The sequence below is a fragment of the Pongo abelii genome, chromosome X (genome assembly GCF_028885655.2).
Source record: "Pongo abelii isolate AG06213 chromosome X, NHGRI_mPonAbe1-v2.0_pri, whole genome shotgun sequence".
NCBI classification, from domain to species: Eukaryota; Metazoa; Chordata; class Mammalia; order Primates; family Hominidae; genus Pongo; species Pongo abelii.
Window position 1 is genome coordinate 75,503,072 of NC_072008.2, and position 27,750 is coordinate 75,530,821.

The following is a 27,750-nucleotide window of genomic DNA, read 5'->3' on the forward strand; positions in this document are numbered from 1 at the left end:
GCCAATATTCAACATTCTTAAAGAAAAGAATTTTCAACCCAGAATTTCATATCCTGCCAAACTAAGCTTCATAAGTGAAGGAGAAATAAAATACTTTACAGACAAGCAAATGCTGAGAGATTTTGTCACCACCAGACCTACCCTAAAAGAGCTCCTGAAGGAAGCGCTAAACATGGAAAGGCACAACCGGTACCAGCCACTGCAAAATCATACCGAAATGTAAAGACCATCGAGACTAGGAAGAGACTGCATCAACTAACGAGCAAAATAACCAGCTAACATCATAATGACAGGAACAAATTCACACATAACAATATTAACTTTAAATGTAAATGGACTAAATGCTCCAATTAAAAGACACAGACTGGCAAATTGGATAAAGACTCAAGACCCATCAGTGTGCTGTATTCAGGAAACCCATCTCACGTGCAGAGACACACATAGGCTCAAAATAAAAGGATAGAGGAAGATCTACCAAGCAAATGGAAAACAAAAAAAGGCAGGGGTTGCAATCCTAGTCTCCGATAAAACAGACTTTAAACCAACAAAGATCAAAAGAGACAAAGAAGGACATTACATAATGGTAAAGGGATTAATTCAACAAGAAGAGCTAACTATCCTAAATATATATGCACCCAATACGGGAGCACCCAGATTCATAAAGCAAGTCCTGAGTGACCTACAAAGAGACTTAGACTCCCACACATTAATAATGGGAGACTTTAACACCCCACTGTCAACATTAGACAGGTCAACGAGACAGAAAGTCAACAAGGATACCCAGGAATTGAACTCAGCTCTGCACCAAGTGGACCTAATAGACACCTACAGAACTCTCCACCCCAAATCAACAGAATATACATTTTTTTCAGCACCACACCACACCTATTCCAAAATTGACCACATACTTGGAAGTAAAGCTCTCCTCAATAAATGTAAAAGAACAGAAATTATAACAAACTATCTCTCAGATCACAGTGCAATCAAGCTAGAACTCAGGATTAAGAATCTCACTCAAAACCGCTCAACTACATGGAAACTGAACAACCTGCTCCTGAATGACTACTGGGTACATAACGAAATGAAGGCAGAAATAAAGATGTTCTTTGAAACCAACGAGAACCAAGACACAACATACCAGAATCTCTGGGATGCATTCAAAGCAGTGTGTAGAGGGAAATTTATAGCACTAAATGCCCACAAGAGAAAGCAGGAAAGATCCAAAATTGACACCCTAACATCACAATTAAAAGAACTAGAAAAGCAAGAGCGAACACATTCAAAAGCTAGCAGAAGGCAAGAAATAACTAAAATCAGAGCAGAACTGAAGGAAATAGAGACACAAAAAACCCTTCAAAAAATAAATGAATCCAGGAGCTGGTTTTTTGAAAGGATCAACAAAATTGATAGACCACTAGCAAGATTAATAAAGAAAAAAAGAGAGAAGAATCAAATAGATGCAATAAAAAATGATAAAGGGGATATCACCACCGATCCCACAGAAATACAAACTACCATCAGAGAATACTAGAAAGTCCTCTATGCAAATAAACTAGAAAATCTAGAAGAAATGGATAAATTCCTCAACACATACACCCTCCCAAGACTAAACCAGGAAGAAGTTGAATCTCTGAATAGACCAATAACAGGAGCTGACATTGTGGCAATAATCAATAGCTTACCAACCAAAAAAAGTCCAGGACCAGATGGGTTCACAGCCGAATTCTACCAGAGGTACAAGGAGGAGTTGGTACCATTCCTTCTGAAACTATTCCAATCAATAGAAAAAGAGGGAATCCTCCCTAACTCATTTTATGAGGCCAGCATCATCCTGATACCAAAGCCTGGCAGAGACACAACCAAAAAAGAGAATTTTAGACCAATATCCTTGATGAACATTGATGCAAAAATCCTCAATAAAATACTGGCAAACCGAATCCAGCAGCACATCAAAAAGCTTCTCCACCATGATCAAGTGGGCTTCATCCCTGGGATGCAAGGCTGGTTCAATATACGCAAATCAATAAATGTAATCCAGCATATAAACAGAACCAAAGACAAAAACCACATGATTATCTCAATAGATGCAGAAAAGGCCTTTGACAAAATTCAACAACCTTTCATGCTAAAAACTCTCAATAAATTAGGTATTGATGGGACGTATCTCAAAATAATAAGAGCTATTTATGACAAACCCACAGCCAATATCATACTGAATGGGCAAAAACTGGAAGCATTCCCTTTGAAAACTGGCACAAGACAGGGATGCCCTCTCTCACCACTTCTATTCAACATAGTGTTGGAAGTTCTGGCCAGGGCAATTAGGCAGGAGAAGGAAATCAAGGGTATTCAAGTAGGAAAAGAGGAAGTCAAATTGTCCCTGTTTGCAGATGACATGATAGTATATCTAGAAAACCCCATTGTCTCAGCCCAAAATCTCCTTAAGCTGATAAGCAACTTCAGCAAAGTCTCAGGATACAAAATCAATGTACAAAAATCACAAGCATTCTTATACATCAATAACAGACAAACACAGAGCCAAATCATGAGTGAACTCCCATTCACAATTGCTTCAAAGAGAATAGAATAACTAGGAATCCAACTTACAAGGGACGTGAAGGACCTCTTCAAGGAGAACTACAAACCACTGCTCAAGGAAATAAAAGAGGATACAAACAAATGGAAGAACATTCCATGCTCATGGGTAGGAAGAATCAATATCATGAAAATGGCCATCCTTCCCAAGGTAATTTACAGATTCAATGCCATCCCCATCAAGTTACCAATGACTTTCTTCACAGAATTGGAAAAAACTACTTTAAAGTTCATATGGAACCAAAAAAGAGCCCTCATTGCCAAGTCAATCCTAAGCCAAAAGAACAAAGCTGGAGGCATCACATTACCTGACTTCAAACTATACTACAAGGCTACAGTAACCAAAACAGCATGGTACTGGTACCAAAACAGAGATATAGATCAATGGAACAGAACAGAGCCCTCAGAAATAATGCCACATATCTACAACTATCTGATCTTTGACAAACCTGAGAAAAACAAGAAATGGGGACAGGATTCCCTATTTAATAAATGGTGCTGGGAAAACTGGCTAGCCATATGGAGAAAGCTGAAACTGGATCCCTTCCTTACACCTTATACAAAAATCAATTCAAGATGGATTAAAGACTTAAATATTAGACCTAAAACCATAAAAGCCTTAGAAGAAAACCTAGGCATTACCATTCAGGACATAGGCATGGGCAAGGACTTCATGTCTAAAACACCAAAAGCAATGGCAACAAAAGCCAAAATTGACAAATGGGATCTAATTAAACTAAAGAGCTTCTGCACAGCAAAGGAAACTACCATCAGAGTGAACAGGCAACCTACAAAATGGGAGAAAATTTTCGCAACCTACTCATCTGACAAAGGGCTAATATCCAGAATCTACAATGAACTCCAACAAATTTACAAGGAAAAAACAAACAACCCCATCAAAAAGTGGGCAAAGGACATGAACAGACACTTCTCAAAAGAAGACATTTATGCAGTCAAAAAACACATGAAAAAATGCTCACCATCACTGGCCATCAGAGAAATGCAAATCAAAACCACAATGAGATACCATCTCACACCAGTTAGAATGGCAATCATTAAAAAGTCAGGAAACAACAGGTGCTGGAGAGGATGTGGAGAAATAGGAACACTTTTACACTGTTGGTGGGACTGTAAACTAGTTCAACCCTTGTGGAAGTCAGTGTGGCGATTCCTCAGGGATCTAGAACTAGAAATTCCATTTGACCCAGCCATCCCATTACTGGGTATATACCCAAAGGACTATAAATCATGCTGTTATAAAGACACATGCACACGTATGTTTATTGCAGCATTATTCACAATAGCAAAGACTTGGAACCAACCCAAATGTCCAACAATGATAGACTGGATTAAGAAAATGTGGCACATATACACCATGGAATACTATGCAGCCATAAAAAATGATGAGTTCATGTCATTTGTAGGGACATGGATGAAACTGGAAATCATCATTCTCAGTAAACTATCGCAAGGACAAAAAACCAAACACCACATATTCTCACTCATAGGTGGGAACTGAACAATGAGAACACATGGACACAGGAAGGGGAACATCACAGTTCGGGGACTGTTGTGGGGTGGGGGGAGGGGGGAGGGATAGCATTGGGAGATATACCTAATGCTAGATGACGAGTTGGTGGGTGCAGCGCACCAGCATGGCACATGTATACATATGTAACTTACCTGCACGTTGCGCACATGTACCATAGAGCCTAAAGTATAATAATAATAATAGTAATAATAATAAAAAAAAGAAAAAAAAAAAAAAGAAGAGGAGCCATTAGGACCTTCAAGGAATAAAACATCCTCTTCAACTGGAAACAATTGTGCTGAATAGGTAAAACACTGCCTTTGACTATTACATTACTCATAGTAGATTTGAAATATGTCATATTAGAAATAGTCAGTTAGAAATAAGATTACATTCCTCTCCAGTGTTGGAAGTGGGTGTTTTAAGAAAATTATTCAGCAAGACTGGAAAATGAGAGGAAAGAAAAAGAATCAATAGAAGAATGGGAATTCTGAAGTAGTTCTTCACCTATTCAGTAAAAAAATAAATAAAGGCCTTCTAAAAGAGAATACGAATATCATTCTATCTTGTGGTACCTAACCATAAGACTTAGGTTTCTACATGCTCCTATACGGGATTCTCTTTCCTTCCCTTGGGTCTAATTCTTTGTTTCTCAGACTTTGTTCCCTTTTTTCTCTTCACGTCTTTCTCCTACAAAACCTACCATAACATTTTTTGGAAAACAGTTTTATTGAGGTACAATTGACATACAAAACACTATGCATATTTAAACTGTACAATTGTTTTGATACATATACATGTATATACACACATATATACATATATACACACATATATACATATATACACACACACATAGCTAAAACCATCAACACAGTCAAGGGAGTGAACACATCTATCACAACCAATTTTTCTTTGTAATCCCTCAATCCAGCTCATTCTGGTCTCTCATCCCCCAAGCAGTTATGGATGTCCTTTCTATAACTTTCTATAACTATTAATTTGTATTTTATAGGCTTTTATACAATTGAATCATCTAATATGTATTAATACTTTTTTGCCTGGCCCCTTTCGCTCAGCAAAACAGTTTCTAGATTTATCCCCATTATTGCATCTATCAATAGTTCATTCCTTTTCATTGCTGAGTAGTATTTCATTGAAGGACATACCAGTTTGTTTATCTACTCACTTGTTGATGGACATTTGGCTGTTTCCAGTTTTTAACTATTACAAATAAAGCTGCTATCAGCTTTTACATGCAAGTTTTTGTATGGATAAATAATTCCTTTTCTCTTGAGTACATATATAGGATTGACATGGCTGGATCACATGGTAGGGGCAAGTTTAACATATTAGAAAACTGCCAACTATTTTCCAAACCGCCTGTACTATCTTATATTTCCACCATGAAGTTCCAGTTCCTCAACATCTTCATCAGCATTTGGTATGGTTAATCTTTTCCATTTTGGCTATTCTAAGAATTATGTATTGGTATCTCCTTGGGGTTTTCATTTGCATTTCCCTAATGACTCATAAGTCATCTTTTTTTGTGTGCTTATTGTCATGCATAGATCCCTTTTTGGTGAAATGTCTGTTCATATCCTTTGCTAATTTTTGAATTGTTTTTCTTTGTACGTTGAGTTTAGAGAGTTCTTTTTATGTTTTAGCTACTAGGCCATTATTGTATACATGGTTTGAAAATTTTTCTCCCAGTATCTAGCTTTTTTCATCCATTAAACAGGATCTCTTTTTTTAAAGTATATTTTTCGCTTTATTTTCTTCAGAGGATAGCTTTTTTTTCAGTCCTTAAGGACTCAGCTCCATATGTAGGCTTTGATGGAGGTTGGTGGGCAGCACCCACAGGTCTAAATCAGGGTTGGGGTGTTTGGTCCTTACCGGCTTCACGAGATTGATTCTGTACTACCTTACTGTGAATGGTGCAACTGATGCAGTAATGTAGCTTCACAAACAGCTTGGGAAGCACATAGACATCAAAGACACTGGCTTCAGATATGTCCCTGATAGCTGTGGCCTCTACTATGTTTTGTTGTTTTCTTTGTTTTTAGTTTTTGAGACAGGATCTTGCTCTGTGACCCAGGCTGGAGTGAAGTGGCATGATCACAGCTCACTGCAGCCTTAAACTCCTGGGCTCAAAGGATCCTCCTGCCTCAGCCTCCTGAGTAGCTGGGACTACAGGTGCATGCTACCACACCAGGCTAAATTTTTTACTTTTGTAGAGATGGTGCTCCTTTATATTGCCCAGGCTGGTTGGTCCCAAACTCCTAGGCTCGAGCAATCCTCCCGTCTCAGCCTCTCAAAGCACTGGGATTACAGGCATGAGCCACCACACTTGGCTTTCTACTATATTTTGAATGATAAACTTCTTAACATCCTTGTCTTTAGTCACATATCAGGTGCAGTTCATGCAGGGAATAGGCTGCACATGGCCTGGCCTAGATCCTGAAGATTTTCTCCTATGTATTTTTATAAAAGTTTTATAGTTGCACATTTTACATCTAATTTTATAATCTATTTAATTTTTGTATAAAGTGTGAAGTTAAGGTCAAGGGTTTTTTTTTTTTCCTATGGATGTCCAATTTCTCCAGCACTATTAGTTGAAAACACCATCTTTTTCCATTGCATTACTTTTGTGCTTTCTCAAAAATCAGTTGAGCATATTTCTGTGGGATTATTTTTTGGTTTTCCATTCTGTTCCATTGATCTATGGTTCTGTCTCTCTAATGATACCACACAGTCTAGATTACTGTAGCTATATAAAAAATGTTGAAATTGAATAGGGTAATTCTTTCTGTTCTAGTCTCTCTCAGGATTGTTTTGGCTATTTTCTTTTTATAATTTTTATTTTAGGTTTAGGGGTACATGTGAAGGTTTGTTACATAGGTAAACACATGTCACAGAGGTTTGTTGTACATATTATTGCATCACCCAGATATTAAGCCCAGTACCCAATAGTTATCTTTTCTGCTCCTCTCCCTCCTCCCATCCTCCACCCTCAAGTAGACACCAGTGTCTGTTGTTTCCTTCTTTGTGTTCATAAGTTCTTATCATTTAGCTCCCACTTATAAGTGAAAACATGCATTATTTGGCTTTCTGATCCTGTGTTAGTTTTATCAGGACGATAGCTTCCAGCTCCATCAATGTTCCCGCAAAAGACATGATCTTTTCTTTTTTTATGGCTGCATAATATTCTATGGTGTATATGTACCACATTTTCTTTATTCAGTCTGTCATTGATGGGCATTTAGGTTGAGTCCATGTCTTTCCTATTGTGAATAGTGCTGCAATGAACACTTGCATGTATGTGTCTTTATGATAGAATGCTTGTTATTCCTCTGGGTATATATCCAGTAATGGGATTGCTGGGCTGAATGGTGTTCTGCTTTTAGTTCTTTGAGAAATAGCCATACTGCTTTCCACAGTGGTTGAACTAATTTACACTACCACCAACAGTGTATAAGTGTTCCTTTTTCTCTACAACCTTTCCAGCATCTATTATTTTTTGACTTTTTAATAATATATCTTGGCTACTTTCATTCCATTGTTTTATATATAAATTTTAGAACAATCTTGTCTCTCTATATTTTTCTGATGCTTTTGTTTATAACCAATTTGCATCTTTATGTTTAAAGTACATTTCTTTTAAGCAGTACATAAACTTGGGTCTTGCTCTTTTATCCAGTTTGACAATCTCTGCCTTTTCACTGGGGTCTTGAGGTCATTTTCACTTAATGTGATTTTTTTTCATATGCTTAGACGTAAATCTATCATCTTGCTATTTGTCTTCTATTTGTGCCATCTTTTTTGATCCGTCTTTTCTTTTTCTGCCTTATTTTAGATTATTTGAATATTTTTATGATTTGATTTTATCTCATTTTTTTAAAAAAAACTCTTTGTTTTGCTATTTTAATGGTTGTTTTAGGGTACATAGTATATATGTTTAACTTATCATAGTCTATCTTCAAGTGATGTTATACCACCTCACTTATGGTATATTTCCATTTCTCTCTTCTTGGCCTATATGTTCTTGTCATGCATCTTACTTTTACAGGTTATAAACTGCAGAATACAATGTTATTATTTTTGTTTAAGCAATAAACTATCTTTTAAAGACATTGTAATAATAAGAAAAAAATCTTATCAATTACTCATATAATTACCATTTCTGGTATTCTTTATTCATTTGTATAGATTCATATTTCCATTTGGTGTAAGTTTCCTTCTGCTCAGAGGACTTCCTTGTAATGTAGATCTTTGAGTGATTAGTTATTTCAACTTTTAAATGTCTGGAAGACTATTTTGCTTTCATTTTTTAAAAACATATTTTTATTATGGTAAAAAAACACATAACATAAAATTGACTAATCTGCAACCAATCTCCAGAACTTTTTCATCTAGTAAAACTGAAACTCTATACTCATTAAACAACTCCACATTTTCCCCTCCTCCCAGCCCCTGGAAACCACCTTTCTTTCTTTTCTTTTTCTTTTCTTTTCTTTTCCTCTCTCTCTCACTCTCTCTTCTTTCTCTTCTCTTTTCTCTTCTCTTCTCTTCCCCTCTTCCTTTCTGTTTCTTTTCTTTTCTTTTTCTCAGAGTCTCGCTCTGTTGCCCAGGCTGGAGTGCAGTGGCACAAACTTGGCTCATTGCAACATCTGCCTCCTGGGTTCAAGTGATTCTCCTGCCTCAGCCTCCTGAGTAGCTGGGACTACATGCGTGTGCCACCACACTTGGCTAATTTTTGTATTTTTAGTAGAGACGGGGTTTCACCATGTTGGCCAGGCTGGTCTCGAACTCCTGACCTCAAGTTTTCCACCCGCCTTGGCCTCCCAAAGTGCTAGGATTACAGGTGTGAGCCACCGCGTCCGGCCCATTCTACTTTCTTTCTCCACGGATTTGACTACTCTAGGTACCTCATGTAAGTGGAACCATACAGTATTGTTTTTTGTGACAGGCTTATGTCACTTAACATAATGTCCTCAAGGCTCATCCATGTTATAGCATGTATCAGAAGTCCTTGCTTTTTAAGGCTAAGTAATATTCCATTGTTTGAGTATACCCCATTTTATTTATCCACTCATTTGTTGATGGAACTTGGGTTGCTTCTACCCTTTGGCTGCTATAAACATGGGTGTGCAAATATCTTGCTTTTAATTCTTTTGGATATACAAGCAAAAGTGAAAATGCTGCATCATATGATAATAACATTTTTAATTGTTTGAGGAGCTGCCATACTGTTTTCCATAGTGGCTACACTATTTTACGTTTGTACCAACTACTTTCATTTTAAACAATACTTGTGCTGGATACAGAAATTTAGGCTGACAGGTTTTTATTTTCTTTCATTATTTTGAAGATGCTGCTCCACTGAGTTCTTGCTTGCATTGCTTCCAACAAGAAATCTGACGTTCTCTCTAATTTATTCCTCTGTATATAAGGTGTCACTTTAATCTGGCTGCTTTTAGGACATTCTCTTTATCACTGGTTTTGAGCATTTTGATTATGTGTGTTGGTGTTGTTTTGTGTTTCTTGTGTTTGGGGTTTGTTAAGATTTTTCTATCTGTGCATTTAGAGTTTTCATTAAGTTTTGAAAGTTTTATTTCTTCAAATATTTTTATCTCCATCCTCATTTGGGAATCCCAGTTACCCATATATTAAGCTACCTAAAATTGTCCCTAACCTCACCGAACTCTTTTAATTTTTTCAAGGGTTTTTTCCCTGTGTATTTCATTTTCAATAGCTTCTTTGCTATAACTTCAAGTTCATCAGTCTTTTCTTCTACAATGTCTAATATGATGTTAATACTATCCAATGTGCTTCTCATCCTAAACATAGTTTTCATCTTTAGAAGTTTGATTTGGGTCTTTATATATCTTCCATACCTCCACTTAACTTTTTGAATGCATGAAATACAATTACAAGGGATGTCCTCTGTTAATGGTAACTTCTATGTCAGTTCTGGGTCAGTATCGATTGATTGCTTATTCTCCTCATTATAGGTTGCATTTTCGTGCCTCTTCACATGCTCAGTAATTTTTTTGCTGGATGCCAGACATTGTAAACTTAATCCTGTTGGGTGCTGTACAGTTTTATATTCCTATAAATATTCTTGAACTCTGCTCTGGGAAGCAATTAAGTTCCTTGGGATCAATTTGATGCTTTCACACCATACTTTTATAATTTTTAAGGTAGTTCTGGAGCAGGACTTAGTGTAGGACTAATTATTCCCCTCTTCTGAGACAAGACCCTTCTGAGTTTTCTACCCAATGCCTCATGAATTAGAGGTTTTCCAGACTGGCTGATAAGAACAGGCCTTATTCTCAACCCCATGTGAGTGCTAGGCACTGTTCCCTCTAATATTTTTAGATGGTTATTCTCCTAGCTTCAGGTAATTTTGCTTCATGTATGTCCTGATCAGAACTCTGCTAAACATTGGAAGAGGACCCTCATTTCACTGAAGCTCTTTTAAGTCTTTTATTCAGTGTGTTTAATTTTGAATAGCTTCTTTGCTCTGACTTCAAGTTTATCAATCTTTTCTTTTACAATGCCTAATCTATGCTATGTGGTCCTCTTCAGTACTTTGTCTTATAAATTCTGGCTGCCTTGGTCTCCTCAGACTCAGCTGCATCTCAAATCAGGATGCTTTCCAGGCTCTGTTTCAGATCCCCTTCTTGTGCTATACCCTGGAAACTCAAAGCAGTAAGCTGCACAATTGTAATGCTCACTTTCTTTCTTTCTTTTCTTTCCTTTTTTTTTTTTTTTTTTTTTTTTTTTTTGAGATGGAGTCTTGCTTTGTCGCCAAGCTGGAGTGCAGCGGCGCGATCTCAGCTCACTGCAACCTCTGCCTCCCGGGTTCAAGCAATTCCCCTGCCTCAGCCTCCTGAGTAGCTGACACTACAGACGTGTGCCATCAAGCCCGGCTAATTTTCTGTATTTTAGTAGAGATGGGCTTTCACCATGTTAGCCAGGATGTTCTCGATCTCCTGACCTTGTGATCTGCCCACCTCAGCCTCCCAAATTGCTGGGATTACAGGCGTGAGCCACCACGCCCGGCCAATGCTCACTTTATTTCTTATCTCCCAGGGACCATTCTCCTTCATTGCCTGATGTTCAGGGTCATAAAAGCCTTTTTTTTTTTTCTTTTCGTCTATTTTGTCTTGTCCTTTGTGGAGAGGGACTTGTTGTTCAAGAAGGGACATAAAACAGTCCCTGTTACTACATATTAATTGCAAGTGGAAGCAAACACAACTTTTTTTTTAATGGTACGTCCCATTTGATTTATATACACAGGGACACAAATGTATAATACACAAAGATTAGAAGGAAATATAGCAAAAGTATAAACGATTGTTCTTTGCTTTAAAAAAAACTTATCTTTAGGTTACAGGAAACCTGAGTTGTCTTGTAATGGTTTTTTTTTTCCATTTTTTTATTACACCATAAGTTTTTAAAGGGAATAAAACTCTTTCTCAGCCCTCATGTTAAAAAAAATTACATTCTTATATCTTAATATCAGCGATGACATTTCCCTACACTGTAAGCTCTCAATGGAGAGGAATCATGTCTTATTATTTTTAATAAACTCTTGCACAATGCTCATTAACACTCTATTGTGAATATTTAATAAATATATGGTATCTAAACAGACAGAGATTATTAAAGTATTTGATGCTCTTTTATTTTTATAGTGAATGCACTATTTTTTGTTGCAGTGGAGAAATAATATAAAGAATGAAAAAGAGATTATTCTCAAACCTCAAAACTACTGGCAGCTTTTCTCCACAGAATGTTGTGTAACCAGTTCATTAATTCTTCTGTCAGTTGTCTTCCTGTTTGGTGAGCTGAAAAAAAAAAAAGCTCTGAAAATAAGTTTCTAGGTCTATTACATTAAGTAAAGAGTGCTAACTATACTCAGAACCTATAATCTTTAAGTAATGGCTACACACAAAAAAATTCAGACAGGTTTTCATCATCAATTTTAGGTTTACTACCATAACTGATAATATAATGCAATCAGAGTTTGCTAGAATCACAGTAATTCTCCCATCAATCTGTGATAGTCTTCCAGCCTACTCTCTTTTTAACTGATTTTCCACATTCCAAATTAGATCATCATCTGGTGCCTTAATAAGGTTATTGTGAATGAGCAGACAGCAATGCCAGAAATCATTAATAAGAAGTGCTTATACTATTATGTACTAAATAGATCAGATCAAGTTCACAAGAAAGGCCAATTATGCCTTAAAGCCTTTGTAAAATACTTTAAGACCATGCTTACGCATAAACTTTATTACTTTAAATCTTAACTTGCGCTGATTGTTTCTGGTCTAGACATTTACAGAGTTCAAATACATTAGCACATTAAGGTAAAGTCTAAACTATAATAGAATTCTGCACTCCTCTTCTGCCCTTTGGCATAAACTATCAATTTCCACAAAAGTCTTGACTAGAACATTAGGAATCTCTGACCCTCTAGCCCAGTCAGCAAATGTAGTTTGTTCCATGACTTACTTAAAAATACTCACATGAGAGTAAACAGCTACTAAATGTATCTACTTGAAATATTATAATACTTTGAGAGTGTAAGTGTAACTTAGATGTCACAATAGAACAGTCTAAGTGGAATTTTAGGAAAATGAGTTATTCTGTATAATCAAGTTTTCTGGTTAACTGGCAGTTTACTTTCTTTAAATAAAAATCACTTCTGAATTTAAAAAGTCTGAATATTTTCATGAAAGTTCTTAAATTTTCTAAAAAGTAAACAAACTTCCTAGTTTTCTTAAGCATAATTCAACTTTTTCTTGACAATTTGAGGTCAACATTAACAACTATTTTATTTTATTGTACTATTAATATATCACAGTGATGCCTTTGGGAGTTGTTATACAGTACAGATTGTTGTATTAAAAAATTTGAATCTGTTTTATAAAATTGGTAGAGTTTTTTTCCTCCCTATGGTCAGGCTATCTGTATATTTCCCTTTAAACCTTTTCTCTATTTGCAAAGTGCTACCATTAAAATGCTAAGAGTAGGAAAACCGGATAACCAAGTTTATCAAAACTGGGTCTAAAAATAATTGGTAAATGCCTGGAGGGAGGGTGTTATCAGTAAAATATGGTTCTTAGAGATCATCTAGTCAGATGACTTCCTTTAAAAAATTAATGACTTTGTTTTTATAGAAACATGATTTGTGCTTATAAAAATTCAAACAATATGGTATTTAGAAGAAAGCAACACATCACCTAAAATGCCACCATTCAGAATAAACCCCAGAGTTAACATTTAGTGACTACCACTCCAATTATATCTCTACATGCATTTAGTTGGAAGGACGAGGTGGTGAAGAGAATTTTCTAAGAAAGGGATCATACTATCTGTGTTCTTCAGGGTACAGAAGTTCTGCAGGGAGGCAGAGGATTAGGGGAATGCTGAGCAGATTTGGCTCTACATCTCTGCTTTAACCAGAAAAACTCTAATCTATTTCATTCAGGGTGGGGTTCATATAAGATTGCATCACAAAAGGATGCTGCTGCTGAAAAGAAGTTAGAAACCAGGAGTTTAGTTCACAATCATCATTTTATAGTTGAAAAAAAATTCAAGGTCCTTTGACTTGTTCAAAGGTACACAGCTAAATTGAGATCAAACTAGAGATATTAAATTAGGCTTGTAACCTCACAATATTCCACCACATGTGAGCTTTAAGCTCAGAAGTTTGTCTGTTTTCAATGATGTTTTCTTATTTTTGCTTAGTTTCTCATTCCACTTGCCCAATTTGTGGGATGTGGACAGGTGAGGTGTTACTGTTAAAAGACCATTAGGGAGGAAGGAGAAAAGGAAGTGGAAGAAATCCATTGACTTGAGTATTTTGCTATTACTCTGACATCTAAGAATTATACACAAATTAATACATTTCTAAAACACTTGCGAAAATCCTACTGACCTAAAAAGATTTCTTCAATCTTCTCCTTGGCAAGCAGTTCTTCCTTCCTTTGTAACAGCATGTCAATATAGAGTATCAGAACTTTTCCAATATTTTCTGATGACTTAAAACGTTCATGAATAATCGTCAGGAAATGAAACCCAACAGATTCTCTGTACAATGAGACACAATTTTAAGCAATGTGAATAGAAAAACTGGTTATTGATCAATGGGACTAAAATGTATTTCAGTGTGAGCAAAATAAGCCACATAAAAGCATATCTGAACTCAGGTAATGTTATTAAATGTCTAAATAAGCTTAATTTGTCAATATTACATGATTTAATTTAATTTCAGTTTATTAAGCCATAAACATTTTCTATTAACACCTATAGTCAGATAATCATTTCTCTCCTAATATCTAAGTTATGTTTTTCCCAGAACTGATTGCAAGCTTTAAAAATTGGTTACTGAGATCCAGTGAAGTTACATGAAAAGAAATGAGAAATTTACTAGTTCCTCAGCCAAAACCTCTTTCTAAAAACTTGTTTATGTTTGATTACACAAATAATACACTAGTATCTTCTATTTAAAAATGTAAACAGTTCACAGGTTGGAAGACTAAATATTGTTAACGTGTTGATATTCCCAAAGTGATCTACAGATTTACAGATATTTATCCCTATTAAAATCCCAGGCCAGGTGTGGTGGTTCACGCCTGTAATCCCAGTGCTTTGAGAGGCTGAGGTGGGCAGACTGCTTGAGCCTAGGAGTTTGAGACTAGCTTGGGCAAGATGGCAAAACCCTGTCTCTACAAAAAATTGGCAGCTGTGATGGCGTATGTTTGTAGTCTCAGCTACTAGCAAGGCTGAAGTGGGAGGACTGCCTGACCCTGGGAGGTCAAGGCTGCAGTGAGCTGTGATCGGGCTACTGCACTCCAGCCTGGGCGACAGACTGAGACCCTGTCTCAAAAAAACCCCAAAATCCCAATGATGTATTTTGCAGAAATGGAAAAAATCCATCCTAAAATTAATATGGACTTTTCTCAAGGGACCCCAAAAGCCCTAAACAAACTTGAAAACAAAGAGCAAAATTAGAGGATTTGTACTTTCTGATTTCAAAACTTATTACAAAGCCATAGTAATGAAAATGTGTGGAACTGGCGTAAAGATAGACATACAGACCAATGGAATGGAATAGAGAACGCAGAAATAAATCTTGACATATATCATCAAATTATTTGTGACAAAGGTGCCAGGACCATTTAATAGTGATAGGACAGTCCTTTCAGCAAATGGTGCTAGGAAAACAGGATTTCCACATGCAAATGAATGAAATTGGATTCTTATATCATATACAAAAATTAATTCAAAATGGATCAAAGACCCAAATGGAAGAGCTAAAAAACTGTTTCCATGGGACCAAGTGATCCTATATACAGAAGACTCTAAAGACTCCACCAAAGAACTCTAAGAACTAATAAATTACTTCAGTAAAGTTGCAGGTTACAAAATCAACGTACAAAACCCAGAAGCGTTTCTTTGTGCCACCAATAAAATATCCAAAAAGGAAATCAAGAAAACAATCCTATTTACAATAGCATCAAAAATATATAAAATAGTTGGGCACAGTGGCTCACACCTGTAATTCCAGCACTTTGAGAGGCTGAGGAGGGTGGATCACTTGAGGTCAGGAGTTCGAGAACAGACTGGCCAACATGGTGAAACCCTGTCTCTGCTAAAAATGCAAAAATTAGCTGGGCATGGTGGCACGTGCCTGTAATCTCAGCTACTCAGGAGGCTGAGGCAGGCGAATCACTTGAACCCAGGAGGTGGAGGTTGCAGTGAGCTGAGATCTCCAGCCTGGGTGACAGAGTGAGTGAGACTCCATCTCAAATATATATATATATATATATATATATATATATGAATAAAAGTAACCAAGTAGGTGAAACATCTGTACACTGAAAACTATAAAACATTGATGAAATTGAAGAAAACAAAAATAAAATGGAAAGATATCCTGTGTTCATTGATTGAAAGAATCAGTATTATTAAAATGTCCACACTACTCAAAGTGATCTACAAATGCAAGGAAATCCCTATCTTAAGTCCAATGGCATTTTTCTCAGAAATAGAAAAACTAATATTAAAATTCGTATGGAACCACAAAAGACTCTGTGCCAAAGCAACCTTAAAAACAAAAACAAAATTGGAGGCATCACGCTTTCTGATTTCAAATTATACTACAAAGCTGTAGTAATCAAAGCAGTATGGTACTGGCATAAAAACAGACACATAGACCAATGGAACAGAATCGAGAGCCCAGAAAAAAACCCAAAAAAACCAAGTATATATAGCCAACTAGTATTTGACAAACGTGCCCAGAATACACCATGGAAAAAGCACAGTCTCTTTTGTGCTTGGGCTGGGTGCAGTGGCTCACTCCTGTAATCCCAGCACTTCAGAAGGCCGAGGTTGGTGGATCACTTGGGGCCAGGAGTTTGAGACCAGCCTGGCCAATGTGGCAAAACCCCATCTCTACTAAAAATACAAAAATTAGCTGGATGTGGTGGCACATGCCTGTAATTCCAGCTACGTGGGGAGGGCTGAGGCACAAGAATCACTTGAACCCAGAAGGCACAGGTTGCAGTGAGCCAAGATCATGCCACTACACTCTAGCTTGGGTGATGGAGTGAGACTCTGTCTCAAAAAAAAATGTGTTTGGACAACTGGACATCCACCTGCAAAAGAATAAATTGAACACATCCTATGGCACACACACAAATCAACAGAAAATGCATTAAAAACTTAAATGTAAGACTTGAAACTGCAGAACTCCTAGAAGAAAAAAATAGGGAAGAAGCTCTTTGAAATTGGCCTTGGCAAGGATTTTTTGTATAGAACACCAAAAGCAAAGGCAAAAAAATTTTTAAAGCAAAAACAAACAAATGTGACTATGTCAAACTAAAAAGCTTCTGCACTGCAAAGAAAACTTCAATAAAATGAAAAGTCAAACTAATTTACATTCCCATCAACAGTGTAAGTGTTCCTATTTCTCCATAGCCTCGCCAGCATCTGTTGTTTTTTGACTTTTTAATAATTGCCATTCTGACTGGTGTGAGATGGTATCTAATTGTGGTTTTGATTTGCATTTCTCTGACGATCAGTAATGTTGAGCTTTTTTCCATATGTTTGTTGGCCACATAAATGTCTTCTTTTGAGAAGTGTCTGTTCATATTCGTTGCCCACTTTTTGATGAGGTTGTTGTTTTTTTTTTCTTGTAAATTTAAGTTCTTTGTAAATTCTGCATATTAGACCTTTGTCAGATGGGTAGATTGCAAAATTTTTTTCTCATTCTGTAGGTTGCCTGCTCACTCTGATGATAGTTTCTTTTGCTGTGCAGAAGCTCTTCAGTTTAATTATACCCCATTTGTCAATTTCAGCTTTTGTTCAACCATTGTGGAAGACAGTGTGGTGATTCTTCAAGGATCTAAAATCAGAAATGCCATTTGACCCAGCAATTCCATTACTGGGTATATACCCAAGGAATATAAATCATTCTGTTATAAAGATATATGCACACGTATGTTTATTGCAGCACTATTCACAACAGCAAAGACATGGAACCAACCCAAATGCCCATCAATGATAGACTGGATAAAGAAAATGTGGTACATATACACCATGGAATACTACGCGGCCATAAAAAGGAATGAGATCATGTCTTTTGCAGGGACATGGATTAAGCTGCAAGCCATCATCTCAGCAAACTAACACAGGAACCAAAAACCAAACACCACATGTTCTCACTCATAAGTGGGAGTTGAACAATGAGAACATATGGAGACAGGGAGAGGAACAACACACTCTGGAGCCTGTCGGGAGGTGAGGGTGAGGGGAAGGAGAGCAACAGGACAAATAGTTAATGCATGTGGGGCTTAAAACCTAGGTGACCCGTTGATAGGTGCAGCAAACCACCATGGCACACATATGCCTATGTAACAAACCTGAACGTTCTGCACATGTATCCAGAACTTAAAGTAAACAAACAAAAAAAAACAGAATGCCCCAGTAAAATTAGAATTTCAGATAAACAAAAATTATTTTTTTAGTATTAGTGTGTCGAGTGCAATAGTTGGGATGTACTTATTCTAAAATACTAGACATTGTTTATCTGAAATTTCAAATTAACCGAGTCTTGTATTTTATCTGGCAACTCTTTTCATGAAACACTGGTTGCAAGAGATCTCGCCTTAATAAAAAGAGACCCATGGTTAAAAAAAAAGAAGTACCTTATTTACACATAGGTAGACATCCATTTACAAGGGTTATGATTAGATCGGTTTACTTTGAATCAATAAGTATTTCCTTAACTCTCTGCTACACAAATTTCAAATATATACCAAAGTGGAGAAAATAATGTAATGAACCTGCACATCATTATCAGGCTGTAACAACATCAAAGCCAATTTTATTTAACCCATCTTTCCACCTCATTCACACACACAGACACACACGCACACACACACACTCATGCTTTTGAAGTAAATTTGAGACATCCCATTAATCCACTTCCAAGTATTTTAATTATCTATCTCTTAAAGAGAGAAACTATTTTTTGTAAAAATCATAAACATAATACTATCATCACAGTTTAAAACTTAACAAGATATCCTCAATATTCTTAAGTATTTAATTACTGTTCACATTTATGTAACTGTCTCATACATTATTGATTTTAAGTGTTTGACTCAGGATCTGAGTAAGATTCATACATTTCAATTGATTAAAATATCTAAGTCTTTTTAATCTAAAAAAAAAGCCAACAAATACCTTGATTTTGGACTTCTGGCCTCCAAAATTGTGAGAGAATAAATTTCTGTTGTTTTAAGTCATCCCATTTGTGGTAATTTGTTACAATACTCAGAAAGCTAGTATATACAATAATCAAAATCTTAAAAATAACTCAACAGATGAGCTTACAGCAGAATGGAGAGGACAAAGGAAAGAATAAGTGAATTTGAAATAAAGTAGAGCTAGGTGCAGTGGTTGGTGCCTGTAATCCCAGCTACTTGGCAGGCTGAAGTGGGAGGACTGCTTGAGTCCATGTGTTTGAGGCTGCAGTGAGCTATGATTATGCCACTGCACTCCAGCCTGGGCAACAGAGACCTTGTTTCAAAGAAAAGAAAGAAAGGAAAGAAAGGAAGAAAAAGAAAGAAAAGGAAGGAAGGAAGGAAGGAAGGAGGAAAAATAAAAAAGTAGAAATTACCTAATCTGAACAACAGAGAGAAAACAGACTGAAAAAAAAAAAAACTGCATGGAGCCTCAGCGACCTGTCAGACAACAAAAAATGTACATTATGTCATCAGAACCCTGGAAGAGGAGAAGAAAGGTAGGGCATAACAAATAAATATTCAAAGAAATAATGTCTCAAATATTTGGGAAAAAACATAAACCTAGAGATTCAAAGAGCGGTGCAAACTCCAAACATGATAAATCCAAAGAAATTCCATCCTAAGACATGTCATAGTCAAATTCCACCAGAAGACAAAGAAAAAAATCTTGAATGCACAGAAACAGAAATGATACCTTACCTACAGGAGCCATTTCACTGCTAGGAATTTACCCACTTGATTTGAAAACTTAGATCTACTCAAAAATCTTCATGTGAATGTTTGCAGCAACTTTATTGATAATCACCAAACACAGGAAGCAACCAAGATGTCCTCCAATAGGTAAATAGATAAACAAAGAGATGAGCTATCAGTCACAAAAAAGACATAGAGGAACCTGAAATTCATATTGCTAAGTGGAAGAAGCCAATCTAAAAAGACTACATACTGAATGATTCCAATTATGTGACATTGCAGAAATGGCACAAAAGCAAAAAGAAGGGCCAGTAAGAAAAATAGAGAGTGAAAAGATGTGGTTGCCAGCATCTCAGGAAGATGAAGAGGTGAGGCACAGAGGATTTTTAGGATAGTGAAAATACTATGTGTGATGCTATAATAGCAGATACGTGTCATTATGCATGTCAAAATCCACAGGACTTTACCATACAACAAGTCAATCTCAATGCATACAAATTATATATATAATTATATATAACTAGGTATTATATATATTATATATAATTTGATATTTTATATATATATATATAATTTGGGAGGTTGGGGGAATCCTCAGATATAATAGAGACTGTGACAAGAGACTCTAACAAATGTGTGGAACAACTTCACTAAAGGAAATAGGAGGACTAGATACTGACCTAAGTAACTCTGGAAATAAGTAGAGTCTGTAAGAATAAAGGCAAAAAGAACTGCACGTAAGCACTGTACTCTAGTTGACAAAGTTGTTTCTCATGAGGGTACAGGTGAACAATTCTGATACTGCTATACATGTACACTAAAATTGAACAATTAAAAAATTAAGTAAATGAATGATGGATGGTAAGAGCCAGGTTTCCCACTGTTGGATTGGGAACAGATAAGCAAGGGTAATCTGCAAGCAAGGCTAGAATGATCTAAGTGCTAATGAATTAGAATAGGAAACATCAGTAATAACTTATGTTTAACTTAATATAGATACAGATGTTTACATACCAAAATATTTGTATATATATGTCTATATACTCAGATTAGTATACACACATATATTTTCTTTGCTCTGTCAACTAATAAGGCCTAGAAGAAATGACACCCCAGTAGCAACAAGCACAACTAACATTCAGATCTTGGTTACTAATATACTTTGCCAGTGAGAGGAACTAGACCTCCTAGGAGAAATGGTTGATTCCAGGATTGGGGCAAGAAATGTACAAGATGAACCTAGAACATTCTGTATTGTCAGAAAGAAAGGAATTGCTTAAAAAAAACAAAACCACCCACATTGATTGGGGTATGTCAAAAGGGTGCAGGAGTCAACTAAAAGAGCTCCCAATGGCCAAAGCTAAAACAATCTGAACAACAAAAATGTAGTATTGGATTATAACCTAAAGAATCAAATACATATTCCCAAGTCTGTATTGATATAAAAATGGTTGAACAAATTAATGAATTAGGGAGAAGAGACAAATTTCCCATGTAGAAGAATTCGAAATAATTTATCTAGATAACTATGCCTTTAAGCAGGGGAGCATGACTCCACAACTGCAAAGAATATAGTATGTAAAAAGGAAAAACGGATAACTTCAAGGTGTAAACACTTGATGAATACTCAGCCAACTAATCAAGGTTAATATCAACATACATAAATCATATTGACAGTATATACCCTTGATAACGATGTAATGAAAATGGTACTTTATCTGAGTGATCTTCCTCCCCAAACCCATAACCCCAGTCTAATCACGAGAAAAATATCAGAAAAAATCTAATACATAGGTATCCTACAAAATACTTGATGGGTATTCTCAAGACTGTCAAAATCATCAAAAAGAAAAGTATATCTAAGAAACTACTATGGCCAAATGAAGTCCAAGGAGATATGACAACTAAATGTAATGTGATATCACAGGTAAGATTCTGGAATAGAAAAAGGATATTAGGTAACAACAAAGGAAATTAGAATTAACGATTGATTTTAGGTTAATAATAATGATGTATCAATATTGGTCTATTACATATGACAAAGGTACTATAGTAATATAAGATGGCAATACTAGGGGAAACTGTGTACAGTGTATATGGCAACTCTTTGTATTATCTTCTCAACTTTTCTGTAAAACTAAAAGTAAACTAAAATATAAAGCAGAGGTTAGATACAATGGTTCACGCCTGTAATTTCAGTGCCTTGGGAGGCCAAGACAGGAGGATCAGTTGAGGCCAGGAGTTCGGGACGAGCCTGGGCAACATAGTAAGACACCTGTCTCTACAAAAAAATTAAAAAGAAAAAGGAAATTAGCTGAGTGTGGTGGTGTGTGCCTATAGTCCTGGCTACTCAGGAGGCTGAGGCAGGAAGATCACTTGAGTCCAGGAGTCTGAGGTTACAGTGAGCTACAATTGCACTCCAGCCTGGGTGCTAAGAGTGAGGCCCTGTCTCTAATAAATAAATATTTTAAAAAAGGTTTTAAAAGTGTATATAGATCAGAAAATAAAAATTTAAGTGGCAAGCTTAAGCTGTAACACATCAATAATTACAAATAATGTAAATGGTCTAAATATGCCAATTAAAAGAAAGAAATTGGCAGCATAGACTAAAAAAAATACACCAAGAAAACAATCAGCAAAATGAAAAGGCAACTTACAGAATGGAAGAAAATATTTGCAAACCATATATCCAATAAGAGGCTAATATCTAAAATATGTAAGGAACTCATTTAACTCAAGGGGAAAAAAAATCAAACAACCTGATTTAAAAATCTGCAGAGAACTTGTACAGACATTTTCCCAAAGAAAACATACAAATAGCCAAAAGATATTAAAAAGATGCTCAAAATCACCAACCATCAGGGAGATGCAAATGAAAACCACCTGTTAGGATGGCTATTGTGAAAAAGTCAAAAGATAAGTGTTGGTGAGGATGTGAAGAAATTGGAACTCTTGTGCACTGCTGGTGGGAATGTAAAATGGTACAGCCACTATGGAAAATAATATGGCAGTTTCTCAAAAAAAATTAAAAATAGAACTACCATATGACACAGCAATTTCACTTCTGGGTACATATCCAAAATAATTGAAAGCAGGGTCTTGAACAGATATTTGTACACTCATATTCATAGCATTATTCACATGTGCTAAAATGTGGAAGTAACTCAAGTGTCCATTGATAGATGAATGGATAAGTAAAATGTGATGTATATACATACAATGGAATATTATTCAGCCTTCAAATGAGAGAAGCCTGTGATGTGCAACAAAGTGAATAAACGTGGAGGACACTATGCTAAGTGAAATACGTCAGACACGGAAAAACAAATACTACATGATCTCACTAATATGTGAAGGCTAAAAAAAAGTTTAAACTCACAGTAATAGATAATAGAATGGTGGTTATCAGAGTTTCGTGGGTGGGGGAATGGTGGAGATGCTGGTCAAAGGATACACACTTTAAGTTAAAAATAGATTAAGTTCTGGAGACTTAATGTACAGCATGGCGACTATAGTTAATAATAATGTATTACATACTTGAAATTTGCTAGAACAGATCTCAAGTATCCTCTCTATAAAAAAAGATAACTATGAAGTGATGGATATGTTAATTAGCTTGGTTGTGGTAATCATTTCACAATATGTAGGTATATCAAAACATCACATTAAATATACACAATTTTTAATTGTCAATTATATTTCAAAAAGGTAGGGGAAAGTCCCAAACATGTCCTAACTGTAGAGTGTGTACGAGAAACTTACTTCAAAAAAACTGATATAGGAGGGTTGAAAATAAAAATTTGGAAAAAAATATACCATGAAACCATTAATCAAAAGTAGGAGTGGCTATATTTTTTATTTTTATTGTGGTATAGTTGATATACAATACACACTGCACATGTTTAATGTATACAATTTGATGAGTTTGACATATGTGCACACTCAAGATATCACCACAATCAATGTAATAAATATATCCGTCACCTCCAAAAGCTCCCTTGGGTCTCTTTGTGCTTTTTTTGTTTTGTTTTTTGGTGTAAGAATTCTTAACATGATATCTACCCTCTTAACACAATTTTGAGTGCACAATACTTTATTGTTAGCTGCAGGCACTACATTGTACAGATCTCTAGAACTTTTTCATATCACGTAACTGAAACTTTATACTTATTGAGCAATAATACCCCCTCTCCCCCACCTCCCAGCCCCTAGTAACCACCATTCTATTCTGTTTCTATTAGTTTTACTATTTTAGATACCTCACAGAAGTGGAATCACACAGTATTTGTCTTGTGACTAGCTTATTTCACTTAACAAAATGTCCTCCAGGTTCATCCATGCTGTCACAAATAGTAGGATTTCCTTCTTTTTAAGGTTGAATAATATTCCATCATATATATGTATCTGTATATGTTTATGTGTGTATATCTATATATCTATATATATATCTCTATATATCTCTATATATCTATATATATCTATATATCTATATATATCTATATATATCTATATATCTATATATATCTATATATATCTATATATATCTATATATCTATATATCTATATATATCTATATATATCTATATATCTATATATATCTATATATATCTATATATCTATATATATCTATATATCTATATATCTATCTATATATCTATATATCTATATATCTATCTATATATCTATATATCTATATATCTATCTATATATATCTATATATCTATATATATATATCTATATATATATATCACATTTTGCTTACCCATTCATCCACTAATAGACACTTGGGTTGCCTTCCACATTTTAGTAAATATGAATAATGCTGTAATGAACATGGGAGTGAAGATATCTCTTTCAGATCCTACTTTCAGTTCTTTGGGGTATATACCCAAAAGTAGAATTCCTGGATCATATGGTAGTTCTATCTTTAATTTTTTGAGAAACTGCCATACTGTTTTCCACAGGGGTTCTACCATTTTACATTCCCACCAGCACTGTACAAAAATTCCAACTTCTGGCAGGGCACAGTGGCACACGCCTGTAATCCCAGCACTTTGGGAGGCTGAGGCAGGTGGATCACTTGAGGTCAGGAGTTCAAGACCAGCCTGAATAATATGGTGAAACCCCGTCTCTACTAAATACAAACAAATTAGCTGGGCATGGTGGTGCCCACCTATAATCCCAGCTACTTGGGAGGCGGAGGCAGGAGAATCACTTGAACCCGGGAGAAGGAGATTGCAGTGAGCAAAGATTGCGCCATTGCACTCTAGCTTGGGCAACAAGAGCAAAACTCCATCTCAAAAAAAAAAAAAAAATTCCAACTTTTCTACATCCTTGCCAACACTTGTTATCTTTTCTTAAAAAAACTATCTATCCTAATAGGTGTGAGGTGATATCTCATGTGGTTTTGATTTGTATTTCCTTGATGATTAGTGGTTAATGGTTTAGAAAATGTGGTATATATTTATATACAATGCAATATTATTCATCCTTAAAAAGAAAGAAATTCCCTCATTTACAAAAACATGGATGAACCTGTAGGGATGTTATGTTAAGTTAAATAAGCCAGACACAGAACAACAAATACTGCATGATTTCACTTACATGTGGTCTCTCAAAAAGTCAAACTCATTGAAACAAGGTAGAATGGTGGTCACCAAGGGTAGTAGTGGCAGGGTTGGGGTGAGGGGTGGGTAGGAAGATTTTAGTTAAAGGGTACAAACTTGCAGTTATGCAAGATGGATAGGTTCTGGTGACCTAATGTACAGCATGGTGACTATAGTTAACAATAATATATTATGTACTGAAATTTGCTAAGAGAGTGGATCTTAAGTATTCTTACCACACAAAGAAGTAACTATGTGAGGTGATGGATATGTTAAGAGTGGATCTTAAGTATTCTTACCACACAAAGAAGTAACTATGTGAGGTGATGGATATGTTAATTAGCCTCATTGTGGTAATCATTTCACAATGTATACATATATCAAAATATATTGTTCACCTTAACTGTATACTATTCTTCAATTATACTTCAATAAAGTTGAAAAAGGATCTTGTTTACAAAATATTGAAAGGAAGTTTTCCTGTATAACAAACCTGCACATGTACTTCTGAACCTAAAATAAAAGTTAAAAAAAAAACCCAAATATTGAAAAGAGTTTCATTTTTCTTTTCTTTTTTTTTTTTTTTTTTTTTTTTGTGAGATGGAGTCTCACTCTGTTGCCAGGCTGGAGTGCAGTGGTGCAATCTTGGCTCACTGCAACCTCCACCTCCCGGGTTCAAGCGATTCTCCTGCCTCAGCCTCCTGAGTAGCTGGGACTACCGGTGCGCACCACCATGCCCAGCTAATTTTTGTATTTTTAGTACAGACGAGGTTTCACCACGTTGGCCAGGATGGTCTCAACCTCTTGACCTCGTGATCTGCCCACGCTGGCCTCCCAAAGTGCTGCTATTACAGGCGTGAGCCACCGTGCCTGGCCTGAAAGGAGTTTCTAACTCAATACTTAAAACAAAACAAACAAACAAACAAACAAAACAGGGCAAAAGATTTGAACAGGCATTTCACAAAAAGGGATACACATATGAAAAGCAAATGAAAAAAATGCTCAACATTATTAGTCATTATAAAAGTGCAAATTAAAGCCACAATGAGACATCATACCTATTTAAAAGGCTGACTATACCAAATGTGGGGGTCAGGATGTGGAGAAACTGAAACTCTCAAACATTGCTGGTAGGAATGTTAAATGAATGTTGTAACTACTTTGGAAAAGCTTGGCAATTTCTTGAAAATTTAAATACATAGTACTGTATTAGTCTATTTTGTGTTGCTGTAACAGAATACCTGAGGCTGTGTAATTTATAAAGAAAAGTTTATTTAGCTCACAGTTCTAGTATGATAGTGTGGCCCTGACTTCTAATGAGGGCTTTTGTGCTGCATCATAACTTGGTGGAGAAAGTTCAAAGGGGAAGCAGATAGGAGCAAATAGGTAAAACCCAAGTGATATCCTGGCTTTATAACAACCCACTCTCCTCGGAACTGATTCATCCCTATAAGAACTCATCCAGCCTCTTGGAACAAGAACTCACTCACTACTGCAAGAACAGCCCCAAGTTATTCATGACCTCCATGACCCAAACGCCTCCCAAGTCCTAACACTGCCACATTGGAGAACAAATTTAAACATGAATTTTGCTGGGGACAAACCATATCCAAACCATAGCACTACCTACCGTCCAAACCAGACTTTTCAATTCTATGTATTTACCAAAAGAAATGAAAGCAAATGTCCATACAAAGAGACACACGTGAATGCTCACAGCAGCTTTATTTGTAATGTCCCAAAACTGAAAACAATCAAAATGTCTATGAACAGCTGAATAGATAAACAAATTGTAGGCTATCCATTCAACAGACTACTACTCAGCAATAAAAAAGTATAAACTTATATAGATATATGCAACAACATAGGTGGACCTCAGGGAATTATACTGAATTAAAGAAGCCAGACTAAAAAGTATACTCAATTTCATTTATATAAAAATCTAGAAAATACAAACAAAGCTATAGTGACATTCAGTGATCAATGGCTGTCTGATGAAGGAGAGGTAGGGAGAGATTACAAAAGACCACAAGGAATCTTTTGGGGGTGGTAAATATGTTTATTATCCTGATTGCGATAATGGGTTCATAAGTATGTATGTGTAATCAAAGCTTATTGTACACTTATTCCAAATATATGCATTTAACTGTAGGTTGATTACACCTTCATAAAGCTGTTTTAAAAAACAACAATATAACATAAAATTGGGCATTTCTTTGCATAATTGCTAGAGGTGGGTGGGAAGGCCAGCTAGAATTATCATTATAAATTTAGTGTCAACTTGCATAGAGAACCCTGGAGATTGCTCTAAAGAGGTTTACATCTCTAAGGAATGTACTATTCATTTCCAGGTTTTACTGGAATCTCAGCTCCTTGGAGTTAGTTTCATAGAAAACAAAGAGTATGTTTGCCAAATATAGCAAATTGTGAGAATTCACTATGTATTGGAAATATGGGGTACATAATTGATTCTTTAAAATAATAAGAACTGTAA

The 27,750-nt window shown here is 35.8% G+C and overlaps 1 protein-coding gene across 1 annotated transcript in view; it reads right to left on the reverse strand.

The window, feature by feature from the left end:
• The window catches only part of TEX11 (testis expressed 11), a 377,626-nt gene that overhangs the window by 141,965 nt on the left and 207,911 nt on the right, over nucleotides 1–27,750 (reverse strand). Inside the window, exons 14-15 of the mRNA XM_024240693.3 lie at nucleotides 14,082–14,233; nucleotides 11,897–11,982 (exon numbers count right to left, since the gene is read on the reverse strand). Coding sequence (XP_024096461.1) covers nucleotides 11,897–11,982; nucleotides 14,082–14,233 — 238 coding nt within the window. The remainder of the gene's footprint in view (nucleotides 1–11,896; nucleotides 11,983–14,081; nucleotides 14,234–27,750) is intronic.